This window comes from Cinclus cinclus, chromosome 6 (genome assembly GCF_963662255.1).
Source record: "Cinclus cinclus chromosome 6, bCinCin1.1, whole genome shotgun sequence".
NCBI lineage: Eukaryota > Metazoa > Chordata > Aves > Passeriformes > Cinclidae > Cinclus > Cinclus cinclus.
The window spans coordinates 46,313,117-46,339,454 of record NC_085051.1 but is presented as its reverse complement, the minus strand read 5'-3'; the positions used below and the strand labels follow the sequence as shown (position 1 = coordinate 46,339,454).

Below are 26,338 nucleotides of genomic sequence, written 5' to 3'. Positions count from 1 at the left end.
TATTTCTACCCTTAATAGTCAAAAATGGTATATGGCTGGTTTTCTGTTTTGGAAAGTAGAGACCTAATAAAATGAAAAACCATTTTATCTTTCTAAATACATACAATTACTGGGGGGTTTTGTTTGTTTTGTTTGTTGTTTCTTTTTTTAAAAATCTAGGATACTATTCTGGATACTGTTTTCATAAGTAAGTCAAAATAATAGGAAAATGTCTTTGCCTCTGAGGTTCAGTTTGTATAGATTTTATTTTTAATTTTTATATTATTTTAGTTTTTGAGTTTAAACTAGAGATTAAGCTACAATCTGGATCAAATCTAGAATTTAGCTGGACCGTGTCTGTAAGGATTGTTATTGTGCAAAGAGAGAGCAGGGTCCCTCTTCACCTGCTTCCCTATGAGCAGTGTTGGACACCAGTTTGAAATAGGACAGGAAAGAGGCATGAGAGTAGCACAGTGAAACAGCCATGATTAGACCCTACCCTGGCTTTCCCTGAACTTAGAAGTAGCCAAAGCACTTAGCTAAAATCCTTAGATCTTTGAACAAGAGTGAAATGTTTTGCATTGCCTCAATAAAAATGAGAAACAGCAAACCATGGCATTTTGCTTCCCATTTTGCTTCCAATTTCTTAGTACATGTTAATATAGGATAGCAAATTTACTGGCACCATACCGTTGTAAAAATACAGTTATGGAGCAAGTCACAATTCAGATACAAATTAATTTCTTTGGCCTATGAAAAACAGTGGAGTATGTTTTTTTTAAATTCTGGAAGGTGATGTTTTTCTTTGGTGTGTGTGAATATGTGCATTTGTGGTGCAGAGGATGTTTCCAGACACAGTGTGGCATGTTTAAAATGTAGTATGAAACATTGAGCTGGAAGAATTATGATTTTAGTAGACACTGGCAGTTGAGTGATACTCTATTGCCCTTTCACTGGCAGTGCTGGCTTCCCATTTCACGCGAGTGGGCTTGGAAAGGACCTCTTCTGGAGTCTGACTTTAATTATTAAGTGTTCTGCAAAGAAACCCTTTGGATTTAGACAATCAGTATCAATGACTGCTAGCCCCTGTCATTTATTGAAGACTGCGAATTAACATCAAGGGATTTCATAAACAAGTAAAAAAATCTGTTTGCCTGATTGTACAGGCGCACATTCCATTTTCAGTATCAATTACCTATTATCTCACAAGTGCAGTATGAGCTGAATCACATTGAAGGCACCAAACTGCAAAATCAAAAGTCCATTGTGAAGAAAGCTTTTCAAGTTCCTATGTTTTCTTTACTTGTTTTGTGTATGATTTTAGCTTTGAAACAGCCATAAGGGCTTAATGGTTTACAAAATGATGTACATTTGCAGATGTAACTATTTTATCTCTTAAGAAAATAAACTCATCTAAGTACAAAATCTTGGAATGTTGAAATAATTTGCAAAAGTTTACTAAACTTTTTACATGGCTGTCTTCCTTGCTATGAGTCAGGGGTGGCAGGTTTCATAATGGGCTTGTTGGCTTAGTGGATACTCTTCAGTCTCACTTCCCTTCAAACAGCCTGTTTGTATTCTCAAAAAGGAGACAAATCTCACTGTAAAATTATTTCCTCAAACAATTTTCATATAGTCTATTCTCAGTTTCATAGAGGTTAAGGACTTCAGTAGGAATGGAGAACTGTGCAGTTGCTTCCTTTCACTAACAGTGTTGCACTAACTGGAAAAAAAAAGACTTGGGTTCCAGTAAAAGTTTTGCTTCCATAATGGTTATGAGTTGTGCTCTTCACTCTAGAGAAATTAATTATCCCGCTAATGAGGTTTGGCCTGAGAATCTTTGCACTTCACATTTGAGAAAATAGCAGATGATAGTAGGAGTTGATTATTATTACCTTAAAATACAAATAGTATTTGAATTGCATCTCTGATCACTTGCAGTGGAAATATATGTAACATTCCAATAGGCATTACAATGTTGATTCTTACTGAAAGATAAAAGATTGGTAAAAATACCATTTGTGCTGAGGAAAAGCTGTTTAAAAGCTGTTTATTTTTTATTTTACTATGGATGTAAAAATTATTATGCTGTCTTTTGTAGCATCATATTTCCCTCAAAATTGTTTTCTTTCTGTGATTTATGCTACAGGTAGAAAATAATTTTAATAATCAGCATTATGATGAGCAGTTTCAGACAAACCTTTTGGAATAAAACCCAATATACCACTGGTCAGTGTGCCAAACTAAAACCAGAGTAGTAGGTAAACTTGCATATTAAACACTTTTTCTTTAAATAATGAAACAACACTGGCCATTAAGCATTGCTAACCTTTGGCACCATTTGGCTGTTAATTTTGGATTCTCCCCCAGTCCTTCAGTAGTGAATAGTATTTGTCTAAGAAGCCAAAAATTTGGTCTGGAGTAAAAAACCCATTGACCCTGTAAGTTTGCTTGCAGGAAGTTTTTTCCTCTCCTCTGGGTTTTGAGCATTTCTATTTTCATATGTTGACTTTGTAAATTCAAGAACTTTTTAAACTGTTTTTTTCTGATTCCTTGTTAGACTGTTTAAAATCTTAGCAGAGATTAAAATGTTACTTTATTTAAGTCAGTTTATATTCCCCTAACATTGTTACCAGTTTGAAGGCCCATCACACCTGTTTCTCATAGAGCTATGTGGAGTACCAGTGCATAAAGTTTCTTTACCAGGTTTGTTTTCAGGTTGTGAGAAGTACAAGAGTACCATATCAGTGTGTGTATTTGGTTTGTGTGGCCAGGTTTTGGTAGTGGAGGGGACACTGTGGTTTCTGTGAGAAGCTGCTGAAGCTTCCCTCACATCCGACAGAGCCAATAGCAGTTGGCTCCAGGATGGACCCACCGCTGGCCAAGGCCATGTTCATCAGAGATCATAGTAAAGCCTCTGGCATAACATATTTAAGAAGGAAAAAACATTACTGAACAGATGCGATTGTGGCCAGGAAGAGAGGAATGAGAACATGTAAGGAACAGCTCTGCAGATATCAAGGTCAGTACAGGAGGGGCAGGAGGTGCTCCAGGCACTGGGATTGCCCTGCAGCCCGTGGTGAAGACCATGGTGAGGCAGCTGTGCCCCTGTAGCCCACGGAGAGCCAGGGCGAGCAGAGATCCACCAGGAGCAGGTGGGTGCCCTGAGGAAGGCTGTGAACCTGTGGGAACATGCTCCTGACAGGGACCTGCAGATCTGTGGAGAGAGAAGCCCACGTTAGGGAGTGTTTGACTTGTGATCCCATGGAGAACCCACACTGGAGTAGCCTGTTCCCGAGGGAATGCATCCTGTGTAAAGGGACCCACGCTGCAGTTCATGCAGCACTGTAGCTTATGGGAAGGACTCACACTGGAGAAGTTCATGGAGAACTCTCACTGAGGGGAAGGAGCCCATACCGGAGCAGGGGAAGGATTCCTCTCCCTGAGCAGCGGCAGAAACAACAGGTGATGAAGTGACTGTAAACCCTATTCCCTGTCTGCCTGTGCTGCTGGGGCTAGGAGGCAGAGTCCAGGAAAGAGGGAAGGGTGGGGGGGAAGGTGTTTTTATGGTTTGGTCTTCTTCTTACTATCTTGCTCTGATTTTGGTTGGTTATAAATGCAATTGGTATCTGCAAATTGAGTCTGTTTTGCCTGTAACAGTAATCAATGAGTGATCTCTGCCTGCCCTTAACTCCTCAGCCTTCCGTTATATTTTCTCTCCCTGTCCACTCATGGAGGGGAATGATCATGTGGCTTTGGGGAGTAGCTGGCATCCACCCAGGGTCAAACCACCACAGTATGTAGCGGTGTAGTGAAAGGCTCTGTTTCTTCATACCAAGCTCATGAAATTGCACTGAACAATTCACTACTTCTCTTTCCCCTGTGTTTTGGGGGATTGGAGCAGGAGACATGGCATAAGGCAAAATGATTGACCAATACATCTTGGTTACTTTTCCTGCATTTTGAATTTCCCTCCTTTCCTTCCTGCTTTTCCAGGTATCTCTATATTTGTTAGCCAGCAGCCTCACCTTACAAGCAGACTATTTCTAGCCAAGTACATACATGTTTTAGTCTGCCCCAACAGTGTAATAAATAGGCCATTTCCACTTTGTTCAAGGTTGAAAAAAATAAGGGACATTTGACAAAATATACAGGATTATACTTCTTTTCTCTGTTTAATGCTATTCATTCCAAATCCATTAGTGTATTCCATTATGGCTTATCTACAATGGAATCTTCTCAGAGCAGTCTTGGGTGTATGGAAGTTTCATTGACGTTAAAGCAGATTTCCTAAGCATTTCAAAATGTGCTAATTCCTTTTGCATAGATGTCTCACTTCATAAATAAGAGCTGTTGAGATAATAAGCCTTTTGAGCTGTAATGTAAATATTTTAATACTATTCCTGGTAGCTTTTAGTGAAATTATGTGATCAGTGCTAACAAAATGTGTTATAATTTTTGTGAATCAATAGGAATAATCTTCATAGGCAAATTCACTCTTTTAGAAAGTTGATATTTTAGTTTTCATAGTCTTATCTGTAAAAGAACTAGTGGTTATAATATCGAACATTATTAATTATCATTCTTTTCCTCCCTAATTTTTAACTTACCTTTTCTCCCCAGTAAAAAAAACATGTTATAATCAGTTTGATGTTCTCTGGATCTTCTGAAAAATCATGTACAGAAAAAATGCTTTATTACTTATTTCTCCTTTTGATTTTGTTACATTATTAAATCCTCTCTCCAATCCTCCATTGTATGTTTTAAACACTGTTATGTTCTGCTACCATTTAATTTCACTTTTAAAATCTGAAGAATATTTTGTTTGAAATGGGACTGTAACCTGAAGGTACTATAAATGCAACTTGACTAAAAGGCAAATTACAGTATCTGAATTTTTGTTGTTACACTTTTAATAACACTGGGGATGAAAAGTAAATTAGTTGAAACACTGAACAAAGCATTTCAGGCCTGTCATAGAGTTATGATAGCTGTGATGCTCTAAAGATGATGGAAGCAAAACAAGATTTGTTGGAAGTAGTATTTATTATGTTGAGGATATAGCTGGGGAACACACGAGAAGGCTTTTAGTTGTATAAGCCTGGGTCTGTTCCTGGTCAATTAGTGATTCAAGGGAAACTGCAGATCTTTAAAAAAATGTATGCTGTTTCTCATGCTTCAGCTGTTGATCAAAACCAAGCAAAACTTCAGAAAGCCTCTGTCTCTAGTATATGTGAACACACACAAAACAGACAATTGTTTAGAAATTCTGATATGTGAACAACTCTCCCAATGCCCACAGGCAATGTCATGTTTACATTTAACACATCTATTTATAGAACAGCCAGTAGTTTTGCATTTTCCCAAATTTGACTTCTGGCTTGGAATTTCTGAATACTAACATGTGCTAGATCCAGAGGAGTGCAGTGCATGTAAAAGTAAAAACTGCATCCAGCCTGTTTTTTGAATCTTCATCATCATCTGTGACAGCCATCCTCACAAACTCAACGAAATTCCTGTGGCTTCACTGACTTCTCATTTCTGTGGATGAAAAGAAATAATTGTACAAGTCTGCACTATGACGCAAGGATGCGGAGTGAGACACTCGAGTCATTGAATTCATGTTGTATGTAGCTACACCATATCTCTGCAAAACCTGTTCTGTATTCTTATTTTGGGAAAATAAGTAGCAATTTGTGAGATTTTTTTTCCCCCCAACTAAGTATTTTTGCTGCTTTTTCAGTGAAAATCAGTCATGGATGCAGCTTTCCAAGGTGTCTATAAGTTTGCGGAATTGGTGTGTCATGTATGCGTGATGTAGTGTTTGATAAAGATACACAGTACCATTGGAATTGTTTCAGCTAGTGTTTTTATTCTAGCCAAATGCTGGAAATGCACTTACTTTCTCAAAACATAGGGCGTAATCCCTGTACCTTTCTTTCCCTCTGGTTTTTTGACTAAGGCACAGTTGAGTCCCGAGCTGGTGGCCGTGCTGGTGTCTGCTTGCTCTGCAACACGGTGTGTAAACACCGTGGTGTGAGCATGGTAGGTGGGAAAGCGCCATTAAATACACTAAAACCCCTCCAGCGACCGTGGGGGGATGGTTTCAAGGCGGGCGAAGAGGTGAGCAGAGACGGGCAGAACTAATTTTGCGTTACCCTTTGCGGAAGGGGAAAGTGTAGCAGAGTTGGGGCGGTGTGTGGTCATCGCTGGCCAGCGGAGGAACAGAATCAGCTGAACGCGCCATCCGCACCGCACGCCTGAGCGGGTTCTGAGGGGACAGCTCTGCCGGTGCCCGCGCTAGCGGCCCGCTACCAGCGGCACTTTCAGCGGCGCGGCGGCCGCATTAGAAGACTCGTTCTCTTCCTCCCTCCGTGTCCCCGCTGCTCTCCCTGCGCCTCCCGCGGGTGCCCGGGCCGCGCTGTCCGGCCCCGGGAGCGGCCCCTCAGCCCGGGCCGCGCTCCCCGTCAGGCCCCGCCGCTGGCCCCGCCCCGCCCCGCGCAGCCGCCAGGGGGCGCTGCTCCCGGCGCTCCCGGGGCCGCCAGCGCGGCGCGGCCGCGGCTCTCGAGTTCCGCCGCTCCCGGGGCCGCCGCCGCCCGCCCCCGCCTTCCCCCCGCCGCCCGCCGCCCCGGCCCGTTCCCCCGCCGGGGCCCCTCGGCCCGACCATGGCCACCAGGAAGGCGGGCTCGCGGCTGGAGACGGAGATCGAGCGGTGCCGCTCCGAGTGCCAGTGGGAGCGGATTCCCGAGCTCGTCAAGCAGCTCTCGGCCAAGCTCATCGCGAACGGTGGGGCGCGGGGCGGGCGGCGGCGGGGGCCCGGCAGGTGCAGCCGGGCGGGTTGGCGAGAGGGGCCTGCGGAGCCCGGGGAGGCGGCGGGGCCGCCGGCGGGAGGGGCGGCCCGGCCGGGCGGGAGCGGAGCGGCGCGGAGGGAGGCGGGAGCCGCCCCGGGCCCGGTCCCGGCCGCAGGGGCCGCGCTCATCGCCCGCGGGCGCGGGGCTGGGGCTCCCGGCCGCCCGCGGAGCCCCTTGGAGCCGGGGGCCGCGCTCCGGCCGGCGGCGCGGGCCTGTGCGTTCGCTCCCCGGAGCAGCCCGGCGTTTATCACGAGCGCACATGCTGACAGCGAGCATAAAGCCCGAAATGCCCTTCTGCCTTCTGTGACTGCCAGGGGATCTATGCACATCGTGTCGTATGAAGGCTTCCGTCCTTTCTCGTAATAGCGAACCTCAACAATATAGTGCGGCTTCATTTATTTTGTTGTAACAACGATAAATATTTTGCTTGTTCTCTTCATTCTTATGTTACAAACTTCATGCTTAACTGAAAGGAGTGAAAAGCAGTGCTTCATTCTGAGGCATGGAAGTATGTAATGAACGAGGAAGATACTGGGAAATTTTCTTTGCCGTGGATGCCTTAATTCCGTGTGAGAAAAAACATGAAGATAGTGTATGCCTCTCTGGGCTCACTCATCGGCTTGAGGTGCACCTGGAAGTATTTTCAGAGAGCAGTCAAGTCTGTGAACACAGAACTTGAGGTGAATTCAGAGGTGATAAGTTAACAGAGAGGATGAGGCATAACACTGACATCACTTGAAGTTTGTTGTGAAACCAGTGATAGCTTTGCATGTTCAGATGGGGAAGAAAACTGGATGATTCAGCTCTATAGAAATACAAATGAAAGAGGAAAAGCTTGGCTCAAAGAAGAGAAAAGAATTTAAGAATAAATGGGTAGTAGATAACATTTAGATGTGTTGGCCTTAAGAACAACTGAGTGGCATTCCTGACACTGGTATTATGCTAACTAAAAATAGACATGAGTGAAAAGATGGAAGGTATGTTTAGTTTCAGGACATGCATCGTTGAGTGATAGACTATGAACTAGTTAGAGATCACTTCAAGCACAGGCAAATATGTTTTTGCTATCCAGTTGAGAAGCACGATCCTCATAGTTTCAAGATGTACTTAGGTATTTCAGACAGGCAGGGAGACCTATGCAGGAGATGTTATTGACAGTTTGACTTAAATTTCTCTAACCTGTGTACATTTTACCTAGCTGAAGCATATCAGAGAAGATTATGCAACTGCATAACTTTACACTTCAGTGGTTTTCCTATGAAGGCATCTTCTAGATTCTGTACCAGTCAAAATACAAATTATTGAAGCATTTCCTGATCTTTAAAGCATGGGAAAGTATCATATGCAGATTTTATCTCTTTTTGACAGCACATGAAGGATTAAGTCAATGTGCATGACTTCCAAGGCTGAGAATGTAAATAGGAAATTAGGTGATCATATGGGTCTCTTCTTCTGTATTGGAGTAACACAGGAGGCGAGTAATTTATTTAATGAAATGCCTTCACCTGCTGTTGAGAGTGTTGAAAACTGGAAGTTTGTGTTCTAGATCCAGGTGTACCTAACAGGTTGCAGGCCAAGGTTATCAGCTAGTGAGACTGCCAAGGAGGGGCAGTGCCTCTGTTCCACCCATGAAGAGAGATGTGAACTGAAAGGCACTCTGATGCATATCCCTATTGTTACTTAATCTGAAGCAATTAACTTAAAAGTTCAGTACCTTGAAGTTGACTGCATCCTTCTGTACTGATTGATGTTCAGTTTTGACTTGGGAATGGATAGTAAAAATCTGTTTTTTAGCTGAATGTGTAGCAATATGTCATAGGAATGATTTAAAAGCATGGGGAAGTGGTAAGGGGAAGAGCATCTTCATTCTGACTATGTATTGGTGTGTAGGGAGTTGACTCAACTCTTGAATGTTGGAGCCTTTTTACAGCAGGTATCAACATTGCTAGGAATAGTGTTTATTGCTCTTTGAACACAGATGGGAATAAATCCTTTGGGGAAGCTATTTTGTAATTTCTTCAGTCTTGCACTATTGCAAAAGAATAGACTTATTTTACTAGGATGAAGTTACAGCTCTTTTTTGTAATTGGGGGTTAGACAACTTGATAAAAAGTTTAATGATTCAAATTATTATTTGGGCCGTTTCTCATTAGCAAATTCCCATCTCTTGAAGCTTGCAGCTTAAATAAGATGAAGGAAGAAACAGTAGTGACAGCTCCCAGGACAAAGGTCTGTGTGACTACACAAGGCTATAGTATGTGCTTCTGATGAAATACAGCACTTGAGAGGTGCAGTATTTTGAGTGGACTTGATTATTGTATTGTTTATTGTATTGTTCTGCTGATGGATCCTATCTACTCCCTAACAGAAGTCTGTGTATAAAACCTGGTAGTGGATCAAATATAAATGACAGTTTAGATAGGATTTTGGATGCATAAAATGACCCTAGAACAAATTTCTGTGTCTTATGGATTGCATTTGAAAGGCTTTCTTTAAGAAAAAGAGAGAAAGGGAAATATTGATGAATTTATAACTACTTTTTCTATTCTGTATGTAATAGTCACAATATGGATCACAGAAATTGTGTTTTCTATGTAAAATCAGTGATTCACATTACTTTTCACAATGGATAAATAGATAGATGGATGAAAAAAGGGTCTTTAACCTGACTCAGATTTTGTTAGCCACTTAGCCAGTTTTTATTATATTTTGGTACTTGAGAACCAGGACTCAGCAGCAATTCATGCCATGTAACACAAATCTTGGTTTGAGCTCTTGCTTCATCAGCATTCTGCTAAAAGATTGGGCTAAAACTGTTTTGTGCAGGGTGCTGAGTTAGCCTTGGCTAACACCACATGCCCACCTAGCTGCTCAGTCTCTCCCTTTCCTTAGAGATGTTGGAGCAAAAGGTAGGATAAAATTGTAGCTTCAGGTAAAGACGGGGAGAGCACTTACTGGTTACTGTTCTGGACCAAATAGGCTTGATTTGGAGTAACTGAATTTAATTTGTTGCCAGTTAAAATATAGTGAGATACTAAGACAGAAAGACAGACATGAAAGTAACAGTTTTTCTCTCCCCTTTCCCAGGCTGAACTTCACTTCTGTGCCCTTCCCCATGTAGTGGGGGGTGGGCAAAGGGGGTAATGGTGCAAGATTGTTTCTTTCTGCTGCTCCTTCCTTCCCACGTTTTTCCTCTGCTCGTGTATACGCTCCCCACAGACGTGGTCCTGCTTTGGAACAGGCTCTCCACATTGTACAGTTCCTTCAGGGCTTATCCACCTGGCTTGGGTCCTCCCTGGCAAGTCTCTTGAGTCCCTTTTCTGGCACCGTGGAGCACCTCTGTCCCTCTCCTTCTCTGACCTTGATGTCGTGGGGTTTTTTTGCTGTTTCTCACTCCTTTTGTTCCATTGCACTTTCTGCCCTTTCTTAAATGTGCTTTCCCAGAGGTGGTGTCAGTTGTGCTGAGGGTCTCAGCTGTGTCTGGCTGTGGTACTGTTGGAACCAGCTGGGCCTGGGGCAGGGCAGCTCCTGCCTGGCCTTTTCCCACCGGAGCTACTCCTGCAGCCCCTCCGCTGCCAGCACCTTGCAGGTTATAACCAGTACAGCAAGATTTTCAACAACTGTAGCAGCTGGTAAAGAAATTATGTGCTGCCTTGAAGGTCACAAAGATGTGGTCCTTGGATAGTCTGTAGCTTGTTCAGTGCTGTCCTCAGGTGTTCAGTGTTCACATCCTGAGTATCACCTCTTGAATGGAACTGAGGAAAACCCCAAGTTGTTAGAAATAAAGTCTTAGAGCAGTTTTCACTAATGAAACTTTGTGAGTGTTCCCTATTGGTTTAACTAACTTTAAAAGGTTCCTTCTAAGAAAGTGAACTGAAGAAATTTTCATTGCTGGTTGCATTTTGTCTAACATTGCAAATGAACAGCATGATGGTGAAGCATGGCCGTGACAGTTAGTGGATGCTTTGAGTACATAATTGCTTGCTCACAGAATATTGGAAGAGGTTAAAATACTAAATGCTGAATATCTGAAACTAATCTGAATGTATTTTAAAGTGCTCCTAGAACTGAGAAGCACAATTGAAAGTTCACATTGCAAAGCTGATTGCAAGGCCATCATGTATTTTTGATGAAACAGTAGAGTCTCATAGGTAGTGTCTACAATGGACTTCAGTAGGAAGGTTGTACTTGCTCAGGGCATTTTCAGGATATCAGTATCCTTGTGTTTTCTTTCCTTCCTTTGGAAACAAAATGAGGAAACCTTAGGCTTGTTCAGTAGCCAGCTGTATGGATAAAATAAAGGATCCGTGAATTTCCATGGATGTTTCTGGCCATCCATTGTTGCTGTAATTGGAATGTGACCTTGCTCAAGTTCAGTGACATCTATGTCTCTGTCTGGAAAAGCACTGAGGGGGTGAATTTTTACAGTTTAAATGAGGTAGAATGATGTAGTTCTGTAGAAGCCTCAGTGTGAAATATTGCCTTACTGTGGAGAGAGGATGCATTCCCAGGAAGTTCACAGATCTATATGCTACCAAGAGCATTGTGACATTGCCATGAAAATAGAGCATTACCTACTGGTATCAAGTTTGCCCATGGAAATACGCCAACGTTGTAACATTTTTTTTTTTTCTAGTGAATGTTTTGCTATCCCATTTCTGTTTGATTTGTCTTGTCTGGGTTCTCTTCTCTGACTGTCTTTCCTCTCAACACCTTGTTTCTATAGTCTCTTATTTGATCTATCTCACGTTTAGCCTGGCAGAGTAATGGAACAGAGAGGAGTTAGGAGCAGAGTAGCAAACCCAAAGATTATGAATTATTTTACATATCTAATTTTGTTTGTCACCTTCTATGCTGCTCTCTTTATCTTGATATAAGTAGGACCTAAAAATAGAAATATCTTATCAGTTTTCTTCTGTTTTGCAGCCTTGTGAAATACAAGACCTTAGATGTATGGTTAAAGCTTATCCTCAGAGTAAACAAGAGATTTCTAAACCTCTTAGGGTTCATGCCCTACTTAGAAGGTGTTTACCAAATTTATTTGTTTTATACATACGGTTTGGTAGTGTGATTTGTATATGCAAAGCTTTCCTAAGAAATTGACATCTCTACCAGAAAAGTTTGCAGACCATGTGACATGCCTTTTTGAGTGTCCACAAAAGTAGAAGTGAAGGACTCTCTCCATTTGTTATCTTCTTTGTTTTCCTCCTATTGAATTCACTGCCACATTTACAGAACAAGCTTACTAAGTACTGATATTTTTCTAAATGAAGAGCAAAGGTGATGACAGTACTTAGACGTGTTGTCTTATTTTTGACTGGCAGCTTTGTTTCTTCAGATAGCCAGGGGTGTTAAAACAGTGTAAGTGATGATGTGGATCGTCTGCTTGTGCTCACACTGCATGTTCATCTGGAATAGAAAATACTAGCATGTGATTTCACAAGTAACCAAGCTGGTCTAATGCCTCGCTGCTATTATGTAGAGTAGTTTTTCCTTCCTGCTTTTAATCAAGCTGCTAATTCTCTATGCAGCTTCTATTGGTTATGTTTTCCTGGCCTCTCCCTTGTGTTGATGAACACCAGAGGTGGGAATTACTGTGCTTGGCCAGCAGAAAACTCTGTGCATCTTGTTCTGGGGCCTGCTGTGTCTGCTGGCTTGCCAAGCTCATTTGCCTCCTACATAGGTCTGAGTAGTGTAACAGCTGGTAGAAAATGAACAGTAGTGGCAGCCAGTGGAGGGCAAAGGTGAGGGGAACTGTGAGGAAACATGGAGTTGGTTTTTGTTGAATGAACTAAATATTTTGGATATTTGGGGATTATAACTGCTTGTATTTATAAGGATATTTCTATATATTATGAGTGTAATTATTTTAGGAATTGGATGTCTCATGTAGTTATGTTAGGTTGATTGCACTTTTGCCTTGTTTAAAAGTTGTGAGCAGTGGTAGGCAGATTTATCAGTGAATGGATACTGGTATATAGCTTTATTATAGCTGCTCTAAGTTCCTTTAAACTAACTTTAAAGGTTAGGATTAACTTTTCTATAGGGAAATAAATTCATTAGCATAAACTCAGATGGTTGATACCACTTTTGTTTCGGTTTGATTTGCATGGTAGTAAAGAAGGGGGCAGAAGGTCCTTAACTGTACCAAATATGAGCCATTCTCCTTCCCTACCAAATCTGGGCCATTCCTCCTCCCCACAAATTGGTCTTTTTAAGAATAAAATCTTAGAATTTAATGGTTCAGTTCTTCACCGTTTTCTCGGCACTGAATGGTGTTTAATTTGAGCTGGTAAGGAGTGACTGAAGATAACAACTTTGTAAAAAGCAAAGTGGCAGGATGCTAAGATAAATTGGAGGAAGTAAGCATGTCTGGCTGATATTGTGAGGTAGGTAGTCAGACCTTTAATAATTGGAGAGCCTTTGATCTCTGCTCCAGGCTGTGGAAGGAGATGCTGAATCTGGGTATTTCCCCGGTGTTAGCAAATGTGTGGCAGAATGCATAGTGGCAGTTTTTAGTAGCTGCTCTGATCAGCAATGTTACCAGTTACTCAGGAGTTACTTCAGGAGGTGCTGTGTGAGTTTCTGCAAGTTCTCACCCTACTGATGACCTGTGTGTGATTGGTATGATTTCACTCAGAATTTGTATACATAAACAGAAATCCTTTGCTATGATCTCATCTAGAGTTGTAAACTGTGCTTGTTTAACAGAAAGTGGGTGGGAAATCCCTTTCATTTCTAGAATTTTGAATGCAGCTCACCTGAGACCAATGACTTGGTTTATCTCCATAAAACTTTTGTGTAGGCAACCAAGATATGAAAACACCAGCAGCTTACAGGCCCTCCCATATTTTTAAGCAGTAAATTTTATGAGCAGGTCATAGCTCATCTTTTAAGTGTGCCTTATCTTAACTCAGATTTGCATGGGCCTAGCTTGCAGCTACTCTTCTGTTTTTCTTTTTACTATTTAATTTCAGCCTCTCTACCTTTATGGGAAGAAAATGGTGTGCATTAATCGAGGCTTGAATGGGACTTCATTAGAGCTGAGTTTAAGGAAAGGCAGAGTAGGGACCTGTTGTTTTTAGAACAGCTGGTAGAATAAAAATAAAACAAACAAAAAACAACTCCATAAAAAATGAACCCCACCAAAACACCAACCAACCAAGTTGCCAAAAGGTACTTTCTGTCTTAACACTGGTAATTATGTACCTTGAGGCAATTGTCTCTGAGACTGACAGATGTAGGGTATTACCTTTCAAGAATTTACTTAAGGCTCCCCAGGTGGACCTGGAAAGCTAGGAGGAGGTGATTAGAAATGGTAGAGAACTGCAAGATTTTGCCCTCTGGGGAACAAAGGCTCATTTATGCGCTTTCATCTGATCTTGGGGTCACCCCAAAGAAGAAAAATGTCCCTCTTCTGACCTGGCAATTAATTAGTGATTTTGTTTTTTGTTGAAATTTTCTTTATCTTTTGTGTGAACACAAAAGTTGGATTCCATTGTCATCATCTTTCAAATTTGCACTGTGCTGCAATATAGATGTTTGGTAGAGAATGGACAAGAGCCACTGTCCTTATGGCATGGTTTGGTTTTTGCCTTACATCTAATAGTCGCTGTTATTTTGTTGTTGTTGTTAGTAGAAACAGGAAAACTGTTTTGTCCTTTGAGAAGTAAATCATGGCAAGAAGCAAGATTGGAACGAATTCCTAGCAGTCAGAGCATGTGCTTTTCCTGTTCTCCCAATCATTTTTTGATCTTTATAACATAAACAAAACATAGATGGGAAGAAGCTAAATTTTGATTGTTCTTCCTCAGTGTGGTTGTAGAACTGTTTCCAGTTAAACACTCATAGATGATGGTGGCCCTGTTTCCCACAGTTGTGTTTCCCAGTCTTGGGTATGACACGCATTCTTATTTCTTGGTTTTACATTGCATTTGACTGAATCAGGCAAGTTTTATTCAATTGTAAGCCTATCAATATTCTAGATGGTACATTGTGACTGCCCTGGCTTGTTTATTTACTGTTCTGATGGCCTTAACATTTCAGAAAATTTGGTGAGCTTGAATATTAAAAAAAAATATAGTTGGAAACACTTTTCTGTTCTTAATATGTATCATCATAAAATAAATTTCACTAGTATTGGTACTTTGAAAGTAAATTTGCCTATACATAGAGGGATTGGAAAACCTGTAATGATTTCCTTCAAAGCGAGTTTTGGCTGTTGTGCAGGAAAATTGTGTAGATATTATATAGCTACACAGTAAAAAGTAGCCATGCCCACTGTGTACTTAAGAGGCAGAGACATTAATGACTATATAATTAAAGATATTAGTGAGTAAAATTAAATTTCTCAGCTGACTACTTTCTGCTTCTGGTTTTACATGTGTGACATCTGCATCAGTGTGCAACCTTTCTACCAGTAGTGCCTGTTGGGCTGCACATATTCTCTGGATACTTTTCTGCTATCTCCAGAGACCTGGCTGGACAAGATGCTGGGCAAACTGCTCTGGTTGATCTTGCTTGGAGAGGGGTGTTGGACTAGATGATCTCCAGAGGTCCCTTCCAACATCAACCATCCTCTGATGCTGTGAATTGTTGCTACTAAGGAGCCAGTGATGGAATAATAAGTGACATCTGTATATATGTATATTATTTTTCTTGTTTTTAATGTAAATCTTGTAGAAATCTAAGAATAATTTTAACATTCATTCATACAATTTTTGTAGCTCCTGGTCCAGATTTACTCAGTGCTGAGCACAAAGTTGAATGGGTACTTGGAGACTTGTACTGATACTCCTCTTCAAGCCAGTGTTCTTACTGATACATTGTGAACAAAGCAAATGTCTGCTTTAAGTGCATAGTCAACTTGTTCCTGGGTAAAAAACATGTGCTTCATGCTTCTTCTGACAGATGAATATGAAATCAGTTCTAGATCCAGGATTTCCAGATCTTCCTCTGGAAGACAGCTCGATTTTTAAATGGCCTTCTTAAATAAGTGTTCTGTGGGAGGCTACAAGATTTTTCTTTTTTTCAGCTGTTTTACAGAAATCTCACTCTGAAATCTTTGCTTACTTTATACAGCAATTGGCCCCTTTGGGATCCTTCTTGCTGCATACCACTCCTAGATAAAATTCCTTCGGTGTTTTTTTTTTTGTTTGGTTGGTTGTTTTTGGTTGTTTGTTTTGTTTTGTTTGCATGTTTTTTTTTTATTTTTTTTAAATTTTGGCATTGTGGTATTCCAAAATATTACTGGATGCTTGAGGGGAAAATCATCATAAAATACAGCAACATGCTAGTCCTTCAGGTACTCTGAGCCTTCAGTTTTACCTTTAGAGAGACTAGAGTTTTAGGGATTGAGTAGGAATAGTTTCTTTTCTCAGTCCCAAGCTAGTTTCCCTCTGGGAAGGCTTGAAGCACCACAAGGGAGTTTACAAACAAATCTCAACTTCCTGGAATTCTGGACATCAATGTACAGTCCCTTTGGGATCCTGGAAATCTTATACTTGTCCTCTTTGCCCCTTTTTTTTTTATTTTTTATTTTTTTTTTTCTAATAGTCCTGATTTAAGACTTGAGTTTTATTATTTTTTTTTTTTTTTCGTTTCTGGACTCCAGGACAGAGAAGTTGAAGCAGCAGTGTCTTCTATTCATACAACTCCATGCTTCATCTAATTAATCTCACCTCATTCAGTGTCTTCATTGGAGACTAATGATAACCATGATCTTTAGACTTCAGTGTATTTGGATAGTTGTGCTTTTTAAGAGTCTAAAATAAGTTACCTGAAATATTTAAGATTTTCTTGAAGAGCGGGTGAAATGATACGTCATGTGATATAATATGCTTCTAGATTTATCTGCTTGCTTACAGGGAAAGATTAAAGTTTGTTTGGCCAATCAGATTCTGTAGGTATTTTGCTGTGTATTTCCTATTCCTAAATGCTTCCTATTTAAATTCAGATCCCCAGGGCCTGTGTTTGAGGTTGAGCCTCTTTGCTTAAATCATTGTGGTAGGAGATTTTATCCTAATTATGCACTTTTTTTTCTTGCAGCTGTATAATTCAGAGGAAAGGGAAGTGAAATACTAAAAATGTTTCTTTTAATCTATGCCATGTGGCATTTAAAGAAGAAAGAGTGCTTTTCTCCATATTCTTTCTTGCTATAGATGTTGAGCTGCTGAGGGAGGCTCCATAAATAACATATAACTATTGTTAGCACAGGATGTGTATTCTTGCCAGTGTACCTCAGCAGCATGATATGGATGTTTAATTGCAGAGAAACATCTGGTGCATGGAGACCTGATAACTGGAGCAGGGTTGTTGATAGTTGTTGCCGTAGTTGTGATAGCTGTTGTTATCCAAGAGGTGTGTTTCCTTTATGCCTTCCAAATATTTCCTTCTGAAAAAAGTAATTATCAGACCCTTACAATTTTTTTCTGCATTAAAATTAGGAACACTTGAGAAACCACATATAGAGTAGTCATGATCTAGACAAACTTCAGTGTTTTGCTTTGGTTTTTATCTGAACTACCACAGGAAAAGAAATAACTTTTCCAAAATAGTTATTTGGTAGTCCACAGAACACAAGGTAACAAGCAGGTTCCTTCGTTCTATTGAGATCACATCATCATTCACTGTGAATGCATCTTAGTGTACTCTGGAATTGAAAAATTTTAAAAATCTTTTCTTGGAGTGAAATCTGAAGGCAAGAGAGAGCGCTTCTAATCTGTATTCAGCTGTGCTTTTTTTTGGTAGCTGTATGCAATGTTGCCATTCTTTTCTTTCTCCCTCTCCTTACCCTTACTTTTAGGAGGGAATTTAGAGCGAGATATTCTTCTCACCTAGCCTGCTAACAACCCCGGGTTCTTCAACCAGTGCCTGGAGGTTGTGGTAGCATTCATCAAAAAGATGGCTATTTTCTAGTTTAGCTTGTGTTTCAGTGGATGGTTCAAGATAGACCATGGTTTTAACCTAAGTAAATATTAGTGTTTTAAGTAATCTTCATCATTCTTGACCAAAGATAAAAAAAGACTAGTTCTCTATTTTAATTCTGTTTTTCTGTGAGTAACTGCTTCAGATTCCAATACTGTGGTGAAGAATTTGCTTCAAAAAGCAGATATTAAAAATAAAGTAGCAAAACGATGATCATTATGATATTTTTAGAGACTATTTTACAAAGGCACATCATTGTGTGCTTTTTCCTGTTCCTTATTTATGCTAGCCTGTATTCTTATTTTGAAGATGATTCATATTGATCCATATTGCAAAGAGGGGTAGCCATGTCTACACAAAGCACTTGCCAAGCCATTTTCTCCAAATGTCTCAATTTTCTCTAAGCTGAAATAAAGTGGCTTGCATGAAGTGTCTGTGTTTTTTGTTTTTGCTTTGAATGTTAAGAGAAATGTGTTTTCACCTAAAGCATCTTTGAGTTTGTCTTGAGGTTCCAGGTGCTCAGAGCTGTCTTTGATTGCAGGCAGAGGATATCCTATTAGTCAGGTGGATTAGTTCAGTGATACTGTGACACTGCAGAAACAGGTGAGCAAGTTAGGCTGTTCTTGTCCAAAATGGTTCTGCAAAGCAGTTGTGATGTAAGTCATCAAATACACATTAGATCTGCTAAATAATTGTTGTTGATTAATTCTTCAGCAGAGAAATAGATGAATAAGAGGGAGTCTTTCCTTTAATCAAGAATTTTATACTGAATCATCACTGTGTCAATTTTTTAAAAGTGAGATACTGGTTTTCATGGTACTGAAACTGTTTTTGAACAGTTTTTTATTTTTTTTTTCTGAAACATCTATTTAGACTGGCTGGAGGAACACTAAACTTCATGTTATCAACTTTACACAGTTTAGTTCTGTCTCTGTAAAGTGTCTAACAGAAGAATATCATCTAGGTCATTCATTCTGTGCTGGAAGAAAAACAATTTCTTCTCAAACAGTTCTTAAAATTTTTCAGGATGTCGTAAGGGATAGCTATAACTAATGGAAATCTACCTAGAGCTATGGTTTCATAAATGCTTTCCTCCAGAAATTCCTGTGTAATTGAAATTTTGTTACAAGCACCATTGAATATCATTCTTACAGGCACAGAATAGTTGATATGCATAAAGCCAGCGCTTTGTTAATAAAATACTTGCTCACTAATGGTTTGATTTTAAAATTTGTTGCCAATATCTGTCCCTGATTGACTGACTTAGCAGATGAGTGACTGAGTAAATGAGAAAATTCTGCTTTGCACTGGCTTTTATGCTTTGCAGTCTTTGACCTGTTGTTTTCAAGTGCTGTCATCAGCAGCTGGGTTTTTTTTTGAATTTCAGAAGTGTGCTGGGTGCAGCTTTTCTGGGCAGCCTGGTATTACATTGTACCTTCAGGTCTGAGAAGTGGTGGTAAACTGTAAGACATGGGGAGAGAGATGAGAAATGGACTGTCTTACTGAAGATTTGGGATGGTTGGAGTCTTGAAAAAGGTCTAAGGGAGATCTACAGAGAAGATACGGATGGTGATTACAGACATAATGAGGGACATGTGACTTCAGATAAATAAATTAATCCAGTATCAGTATTCATGTTTGAAACCAGTTTTGTTGGTGAAGTGAGTATCAGAAGTGTATCTTGTCTTGTTCAGAGAGCTACATAATGCTTTGGAATGAAGTGCTACTTTGTGAGGAGGAAAGGGAGAGTACTGACTTGAGGTTAATGTTTTAATTCTTTTTGTCTTAGAACACAGGAGATTTGATTCTACAGTGAATCAGGCAGGGAAAAGATAAACTGAAAAGTAAAACAAAATATCATGTGATAAACCCAAATACTTAATGTTGTGTTTGCTTTGATTAGTTTGTGTTTAAAATTCAGGCAATGCTAGTGAAATAAAATTATTTCTAATACTTCCTGTGTTTGTTATTTTTACAGATGACATGGCAGAGCTTCTTCTTGGGGAGTCCAAACTAGAACAATTTTTGAAGGAAAATACTCTTAAACACAGTAGTAGTCCCTGGGGCCCCCAGCCAAGGCTGACTGAGGTCAGGAAACATCTCACGGCAGCACTTGATAGGGGAAATCTCAAGGTATGTAAGTTGGCCTGAGTAAGAATTAGAAAAGTTGAAATTGACTGAAGCATTGAGGCTTTCCTTAAATTATATTTGCAGGTTCTGATTAATACAAGAGAGCATTTTCTGTCAGAACCTTCTGTTGTCATAACCATTCTGGTCCTTTTACTTAACTATTGTTGTAGCTACTACTACATCAGCTTACCTCTTCTGTACTCAGTGTCCGTCTTTTAAGAGATCAAAAGAAGCTTATTTTGCAGTCATCTGTAACATTTTGTTTTCTGTGGCCTCTGGGAGTATTAATTTCTCTTTTTTTTTTTTCTCTCTCTTCATTCCTCCCATAGTTCTTTTTTTCAAGGCATTTATTCTGTCCTGATACTTTGAAATTGTGTGAATTAAGTATGTAGGCTGTGGAACATATACCATTAAGGTTTGATGCTATGTAATTTTCAACTGTGCTTGTGGTGTTAGAAAAAAGTCATTGGAGGAGTTGTAATGATAGGCTGCCTTTAAATAGTTTTATCACCTGGCAAAGCTGGTTTCCAACTGAGAGGTATTTCTGGTGCACATGTAAATACCCATCTGAATATCTAAAATGACTGGTAATGCTTTTCAGTAGCTTGCTGAAATGAGATTTAGTGAATTCCCCCCTACTTCAAGCTTCTCAAACATTACACAAGACAGGATTTTGTTCATTTGTTGTGCTGTTAGAAGAAATATTCTGGGGGTGACAGGAAACATACCTAATAATTATCAGAAAGAATTAGGTATATTTTCTCAGGGAAAACCCTTTCTTATTTCTCTTCACTTCTAGCCAGAATTCCTACAAGAGGCTAACCTAATAATGGCCAAATTAAACTATGTGGAAGGTGATTACAAAGAAGCTCTGAACACATATGCCAGAGTTGGTGTTGATGACTTGCAGCTGACTGCAGTGCCACCATATCGGCTACGGATGATTGCTGAAGCATATTCTACAAAAGGTAAGATTGCTCTTTCCAGTATCATAGTGTGGAAATAGTTTTTTAGAAGTTAGTTTACATCTTGTCCAAAGATGAAGAATTTTTTAGTCTGAATGTCATGTACACAGTAGTGGAGTGCCATATTTGTAGATAAAATAAGAGGATGGTTTGGGTCCTTCAAATTATTCCAAGTATGTGATAGGTTGACAAGACTTTTACCTCAATTATATTCTAACTGTGCTGTCACCTGATCAAATTTTTTCAGTGTGTCTATTTAAAAGTCCTTTCATATATAAATGTCACAGTAACTGCCTAGTTACTGAAAGTATTATCACTGTTGCTGAAAAATGCAGTGTAGTTGTGTGGTGGCTGTGGGCAAAATGGAGATCACTTTGATTCACAGTGATGCCTTTTACTGAATGTTAAAATGCTCAGCCTAAGCTAGGTTGCATAGCTAAATTGCCATTCAGTTGAGAAGAGTATTAATAACATGATAACTGACTTAAAGCAGTACATCACTTGTGCACTTTTATTTTTGAATTTTTGTAATATGAATATAGTTTTTTTAAAAAAAAAAAACAGGAAGTGAATGCAATTAAAAAACATTTTCTTTACTACTCTAGTGTAGTGAAAATTGTAATGCTGGCCTCGTGTCTTAAGGTGGCAGTGCCACTTCAGTTAAGAAAACTGTAATAGATTTAGGGCTGGTCAGTTTATTGGGGAAAATGGCAGTTTTTATGCCAGGGGTTTATTGGAATTTACTGAGTGAAGTGTTTGCTTTGGTCTGCTGTGTTTAAGCATGGGTTTGGATGCATATGTACTTTTTGTTATGGCAAAAGAAGTATCAAAGGCAGCAAAAATTTTGTGAGAGACTTCTATAGCTGTGACTGACAATTGATCAAGGATTGTTTCTAATATTAGTCTTGGAAGAGGGTGACTGTTTTCCGCCAACACAGTCCTTCAGTAAATGTTAGACAAGCATGAATCATGTCCTATAGAGATGTCAAGGAAGTAAGGGGACTAACTGTTAGCAGAGACAAAAGGATGCTCCATAAATCTGGTCACTATTTAGATTAAAGTGGGAAGTGGGAGTATAGGGGAATTTTTGTATATGATGTATATCTGCTCAGTTTTCTCAAACAGTGTCTCTGTGGGCTTTAGTGCTGTGTCTGCTTTGGGTACACTTCCACTCAGGTTTGTGGATTTTGGCAGTTCTTTTTGTTTTTTAAATCTATGAGGATGTCTGTTGAATTTGTCATGTTCTTTCCATGGACTTGATCAACTTTAAGAACCTAAATTTGCTTTCATCTCCAAGGAATTTAATTGAATCTTTTCCCAGAGCTCAGCTCTTCTGGCTCTGTTTCATTTGGCCTCATAAGGATATAAACCAGTTGAAACTGTAGTGGCATAAATTTTGCACATAAAATCAGTATTATGAATTTTACTTTCTTCAAATGTATTGTATTAGAAAATAGAAAAAAATAGATACCTTTTCTAGTCTGGAATGTTTTGGAGGTTCAGAATTAAAAAAAAAGGAGAGAACAGAAACCTAGTATATTTTCTGTTTAGATGTATGGGGTTTTTTTCATGTGTTTTCAACTTTTATTCTTAAAACATTGAAATCTGTCATATGAGACCTGATTTGTCTTGATGGAACTCCATTACTTTTGTCAATTCTGTTGGGTGACTGGCTACCTGTTTACCTGAGCAAACTATTGGCATGTTTTTTTGTTCATGTTCAGGAACATCATTTTTTGCTATTGTATTTCCAGTTTGAATGACATTTTAAGATGGTTTGGGTTGGAAGGGACCTTAAAGATCATCTCATTCAAAGGGCCTTCTATGAGCAGGGACACCTTCCTTCCACTAGACCAGGTTGCTCAAAGCCCTATCCAACCTGACTGCGAACACTCCCAGGGATGAGGCACCCACAGCTTCTCTGGACAGTCTGTTTCAGTGCCTCACCATCCTCACAGTAGACAATTTCTTCCTGATAGCTATTCTAAACCTCCCCCCTTTCTGTTTAAAATCCTTATCCTTTGTCCTACCCCTATGTGTTCTTGTAAAATGTCTCTCTCCAGCTTTCTTGAAGGCTCATTTAGGTACTGGAGGATGATTTAAGGTCTGCCTAGAGCCTTCTCTTCTGCAGGCTGAGCAATCCCAACCCTCTCAGAAGATTAAAAAAAATTAATTTTCTTTCTTCTCATGGTAGAGGAGTGCAAGAGTATAGTCTTCTGTGTGTTCTAGAATGAAGTGGTAATCACAGAGCAGTCTTAAATTTTTCTATTCAAAGTCTGGACAGGTTTAGAGCAGTTGACATCTAAATAGCATATGTTTCTGCCCAGTAGTATACATTTAATTCTCGCTCTCTTCCCCGTTTCTGGTTGTTGCTTTTCTTTCTCCTTTTAAGAGTGACTATAAACTTTACAGTCTGAATTCAGAGTTCTTCAGAGGTAACTGAGTCTTGTGTTACCCAACTAAATACAAGTTATTCTCCCAGAGAGTTTGTGCTTCACTGGGATTTACATTTCTGCTTGTATGTTCAGGGATAAGTGGATTATATAAAGTTAGAACTCTTCAAAGTATTTAGATTTTATTTCTTTGGCAGTTGTAGCACCATGTTATTAAGCAGTGAAAGACTGTCCATGCCTGTTTGCAAGCAGGGGCCAGCTGCACCATTTAATGCTGTACCATGCAGAGGCAGTGAAAGATACCTGCTGAAATTTCCCCATTTCAATCCAGTTCCAGTGGATTTGCAGTCTTGTATAATATTGTATAGTGGTCAAATACTGATGTTCTTCCCATTGAGAAAGGCAGAGAGCAGATAATAAATGGTAGTTTTTTATTACTTTAATATTTTTTCATTATTTAAGGTGGGACCACCTCCATGTACTTAGCTTTTCACTGTGAGGCTTCATTCTGTAACCTCAGAGGTCATAGTTGGTGAGAGGGATGCATGTTTTTTCTTCTACAGTTGTTACAGGGTACATATATGAGCATGTTGCATGGTAACCATAGACAGTTCCACAGCTCACAACAAGCCCTTGGAAATGACCTGCTTTCCAGATGGCTCATCTTACTCCTGCACATGGAACATACAAAGTATGTCTCTCTGTTCCTCACAACAAAGGAAGGTTCTGTGTGTGTATGGATGCAACAGAGTACAAAATGGATTCAGGGTCAGCTTCAAGCTAAATTTTGCTGGAGTTTTACCTACTGACAGCTGAAACGAGGGGAAAGAGGAACAGCAGTAGTGACAATGGTGGGGAGAAAAGATGGAATTCAAATGTGGAAGGGACAACTAGAGAACTAAGCCATCTACTGCCTGTGGTACACTCATGAAGGGGGTCCTCACATTTTTATTACATAAATGAGTTAAATGCTTATATATGTATCTTTAAAAGAATGCTTTTAATTCTTTATGCTTACAGATTTAGGTGAGGACAGCATATTTAGAAGACCATAAATGAGAAGAGGCATAATATGGAATGATAGTAAGCCAAGGATTCAGAGACTCTCAAACCCAGCAAGGAAGATTCAATGATTGTTATTATTTTCTTGGAAATATCTAGTTAGTGGAATGCTGCTTCAGCTCTTCCGAATAAAGTTTCTTGCTAGATTTGTCAAAATGCAGCATTATAAAATTTCAACAAAATTTTAAGAAAATCATATCAACTTACCTTTTGAAGTATTTTCTATTTCCATTACATGTGGCTCTTTGCCAGCCTCTGGTGTATGGGGAATCATAGGCACTCAGTGCCCAAGAAGTGCTGGAAAAGTGGTTCCTTTCTGTTGCTCCTCCTAGGGAAAGTGTGCAAAATTGTTAGTGTGGTGATAAAGGCATCACTGTATTTTATCAGACTGAATAGTTGATAAGTTGTTTGGTTTTAATTTTTTTCCTGGCTTCTGACAACAAAACTTCTTGTAGTGATGTCTTGTGCTTTATCCTGACTTGAAGAAGAGGTAAAGGATGAGCTGATGAAAAGGTATCTGCTGCTGTGTCCATTAAAACAAAAGGGAGCTGAATAACCGTGTGAATGCATGAGGCAAAGCCTCAGAAACTCGGCAATAATTCAAATATTTTCCTGCCTTTCTTCACCTTTCTTCAAATTCACATGTTAAAAACAGAGTTGTAGAAGAAGATTACTTTCTTTTATGTAGTTAACTTCATGGACTAGCATACCTTTTTGACCTTACATTGATATTTTTGTGTGTATGCCCATAGAATGTAGTTCTGATTACACTGAGTGTTTTTTTTTAAGGAAGGAGCTAATTTCAGTGCTGTGGCTTCTGAGAAATGATTCTGTATGCATATGTAGAAGGTGTTGTGTGGGATAGAGTGCTAATAAAAACATAGTTTTTGTATTAAATGCATAATTTTTAAAATACAAAGACTTACTTGAAGACATACAGTGGGGCATTTGTAAAATATAAAACATTAATTGAGAAGATAGAGTTTTTCAAATCAGTGGCACACTTAATATTTGCAAAAACATGAGAATACTTATTTGGATCTGTTGGTTAGCTTTTCCCCCATCTGCTTGTAAATTAATTTGACACATAAGCAGAGGAGAAACATCCAATAGCAAAATGCATATGGTTGAAGTTGCCAGCTTGCTTCAAGAGGGTGTGATGAGGGAGAGAAAAATAGGTGCAAAAGAATGACATTTCTGAGGAGACAGGCAGGTTTGCATGACTATTGTGGCAGTGTGTTAGCCAGAGAGCAGATGTATGAAATTGCTGGAGCTGGCTCCCTGAAGCTGTTGCCTGTTGGTCACAGGAGCATGTCATACCTTTAATACGAAATTTTAAGGAGCAGTACAGAAAAAAGTGGATTTTTTTTTTGTTCTGCCACAAATATAACTTGGATGCCAATACCAGTTATTAGAGATGTCTTATGTGGATTGTGCAAAGCTAAGAAATGAGGCTGGGCAGGAGGAGGGAAGAAAAACAGACTTGAGATTGTGGTGACAAGTCTTGGCTCAGAGTAAAATGTAGAGGTGTTTTGCACATTTCTGGTTGTATTAAATACTTGGTATTTAAGTATCCTCATAGGAAGGATTATTTTCTGATAGGTAGAGAAGGTTCCCTTGTTCAAAAGGTTAAATTTGTCTTTTTAAGGATCTATTTGTTTACTTTCTTCACTAGATCAGTTTAATTGGCAGTGCTCAGTTCTGAGATTGAGGAGGATCTTTAACTCATGAAGAATTGAAACAAGACAAGTTATGAATCCATGAAGAAATAAAGAGTATGTCTTTTTCTTTTCATGTTAAGCTTGTGTTACTAGCTCCAACTTTTCCTACTTCCTTCTCTTTCAAGGCCAATCAGGAAAAAAAATTGTGCTGTTGCCATACAGAAACATGTATTTATAATCCACTTTAATATTGGCTGAAGCTAATAATCCCCTTGGGTTGTGGCCTCTGGAAACAGAACAATTAAGTTTCTGCAAGTTTTCAGCAGTATATGAATGAGGTAATGTACAGGAAAGCATTATTCAAATACTGT

At 39.5% G+C, this 26,338-nt stretch overlaps 1 protein-coding gene across 4 annotated transcripts in view; it reads left to right on the top strand.

The window, feature by feature from the left end:
• The first annotated feature begins 6,644 nt into the window (after positions 1–6,644).
• TTC7B (tetratricopeptide repeat domain 7B) overlaps positions 6,645–26,338 on the top strand; it is a 119,602-nt gene continuing 99,908 nt past the window's right edge. For all 4 annotated transcript variants that reach the window (XM_062495463.1, XM_062495462.1, XM_062495465.1 and 1 more), the window contains exons 1-3: positions 6,645–6,765; positions 19,735–19,889; positions 20,686–20,854. In XM_062495463.1, coding sequence (XP_062351447.1) covers positions 6,645–6,765; positions 19,735–19,889; positions 20,686–20,854 — 445 coding nt within the window. The remainder of the gene's footprint in view (positions 6,766–19,734; positions 19,890–20,685; positions 20,855–26,338) is intronic.